General features: G+C 35.8%; 1 protein-coding gene across 1 annotated transcript; it reads left to right on the forward strand.

The window, feature by feature from the left end:
* The first annotated feature begins 371 nt into the window (after positions 1–371).
* On the forward strand, positions 372–983 carry LOC136795869 (uncharacterized). The gene has a single exon (XM_067047819.1). It carries the CDS (start codon positions 372–374, stop codon positions 981–983), a length of 612 nt encoding a protein of 203 aa, XP_066903920.1.
* The last annotated feature ends 713 nt before the right edge of the window (positions 984–1,696 follow it).

Here is a 1,696-nt window from a genome sequence, read left to right on the forward strand (position 1 = left end):
AGAGTATATATTATAATAGTATATATCATTTTGATTTTCGGGCTGCCTATGATACAATCGTAAGGAGTGAGCTCATAGTGGCTATGCGTGAACTGGGGCTATCAAGTAAACTCACCCGATTAGTAGAATGCACAATGGTGAGCACAACCTGCCAAGAAAATCCTGTGGATTATCCTTTTGAAGTGGAATGTGGCCTAAGACAGGGTGACCCAATAGCTCCTCTCCTCTTTAATATTACATTAACAAGCAATCATAAATAGAGCAGGAATAAATCAGGAAGGAACAGTATTCACAAAGATGACCCAAGTTCTGGGACGTCTTCAGCATCGGTAGATCCCTGCAGAGCATTAGGACTGCTTTCGAAGCGATGGATGTCGAAGCAAAAAGGATGGGCCTACATATTAATAGGGCAAAACCAAGATTATACGCTTGTAATAGGCCCCTATAATTTTGAAGTGGTAAGAAGTTTTTCTTATCTTGGCTCTATTATCAATGAGAACCAGGATGAAGAAGAAGAAGTTAGAAGCAGAATTGCTGCTGGAAATAGAGCCTATTTCTCCATTGTAAGCAAACTTGTCAGCCGTAGCACCATGTTCACCCTGTACGAAACGTTGATAAGGCCAGTCGTCACATACGGTGGAGAAACTTGGACACTGAGCAATAAAAGGATTAATCTGCTAGACAGGTTTGAAAGAGTAATTCTTAGGGATCGTATGCGAGAATGGTATTGCCGAAGAAGGAAAAATGGCGAACTTTTTGGGCTCTATAAGGAATGTAGCATCTCCTCCTACATAAGGATACAGAGGCTTAAATGGCTTGGCCATGTATTGAAGATAAGCGAAGAAAGAGTGGCTGATAAACTGTACAGTTACGTTCCGGATGGTGTGCGGCAACGTGATAGGCCGAAGGGCCGATGGAAGGATGATGTGAGGCGGGATCTGCGACAACTGAGGATTCCAGTTACCTTTACAGAAGATAGATAAAGATGGTTGGTGGCCGTTGAGCAGGGCAAAGGCAACCCCAAACGCCTGTAGTTCCAGTAAAAGGAGAAGTATATATCATTATAATATATCATTATAATATATAGTATATATTATAATAGTATATATCATTATACTATATAGTACATATTATAATAGTATATATCATTATACTATATAGTATATATTATAATAGTATATATCATTATAATACATAGGGTAATTATTTACCTCAGCTTACCCAAAATGGCAGAAGTCAATTTTTTCGAGAAGAGAGTGTAATGTCAGTCTCGAACAAAGCCGTCTACGGACGACTTCGATAGGTTAAAAAATTAACCACCTTTCAAGAGAGAAAATTTCTATCCCTACACACTTAGTCCTTTTCCCCTTTCATAAAAGTTAGCTTATAATACACTACTGTTTTCGGCAGCAGTTCTAATTACAAATATTTTATAATATATACCTTTACTTACTTCTCCTAACTTATATTTATTATACCTTAGAAGAACTAAATTATAATACTTAGACTCTGTAACATGAAAATAGATCAGAAGCATTTATTTTATATAGTATTTTATTAATAAGAATAAGATATTTATTTAATAGTTTGTCTGAATATAATAATAAGGTTCTCTTGAGCAGTAAATTAATAAGAATAAGATATTTATTTAATAGTTTGTATGAATATAACAAAAAGGTTCTCTTGAGCTGTAAAT

This window comes from Halyomorpha halys, unplaced genomic scaffold (assembly GCF_000696795.3).
Source record: "Halyomorpha halys isolate HHAL.00 unplaced genomic scaffold, Hhal_1.1 Scaffold446.1, whole genome shotgun sequence".
NCBI lineage: Eukaryota > Metazoa > Arthropoda > Insecta > Hemiptera > Pentatomidae > Halyomorpha > Halyomorpha halys.

Coding starts and splice junctions, on each gene's coding strand:
- LOC136795869 (XM_067047819.1), top strand. CDS start 372: ATGTCGAAGCAAAAAGGATGGGCCTACATATTAATAGGGCAAAACCAA.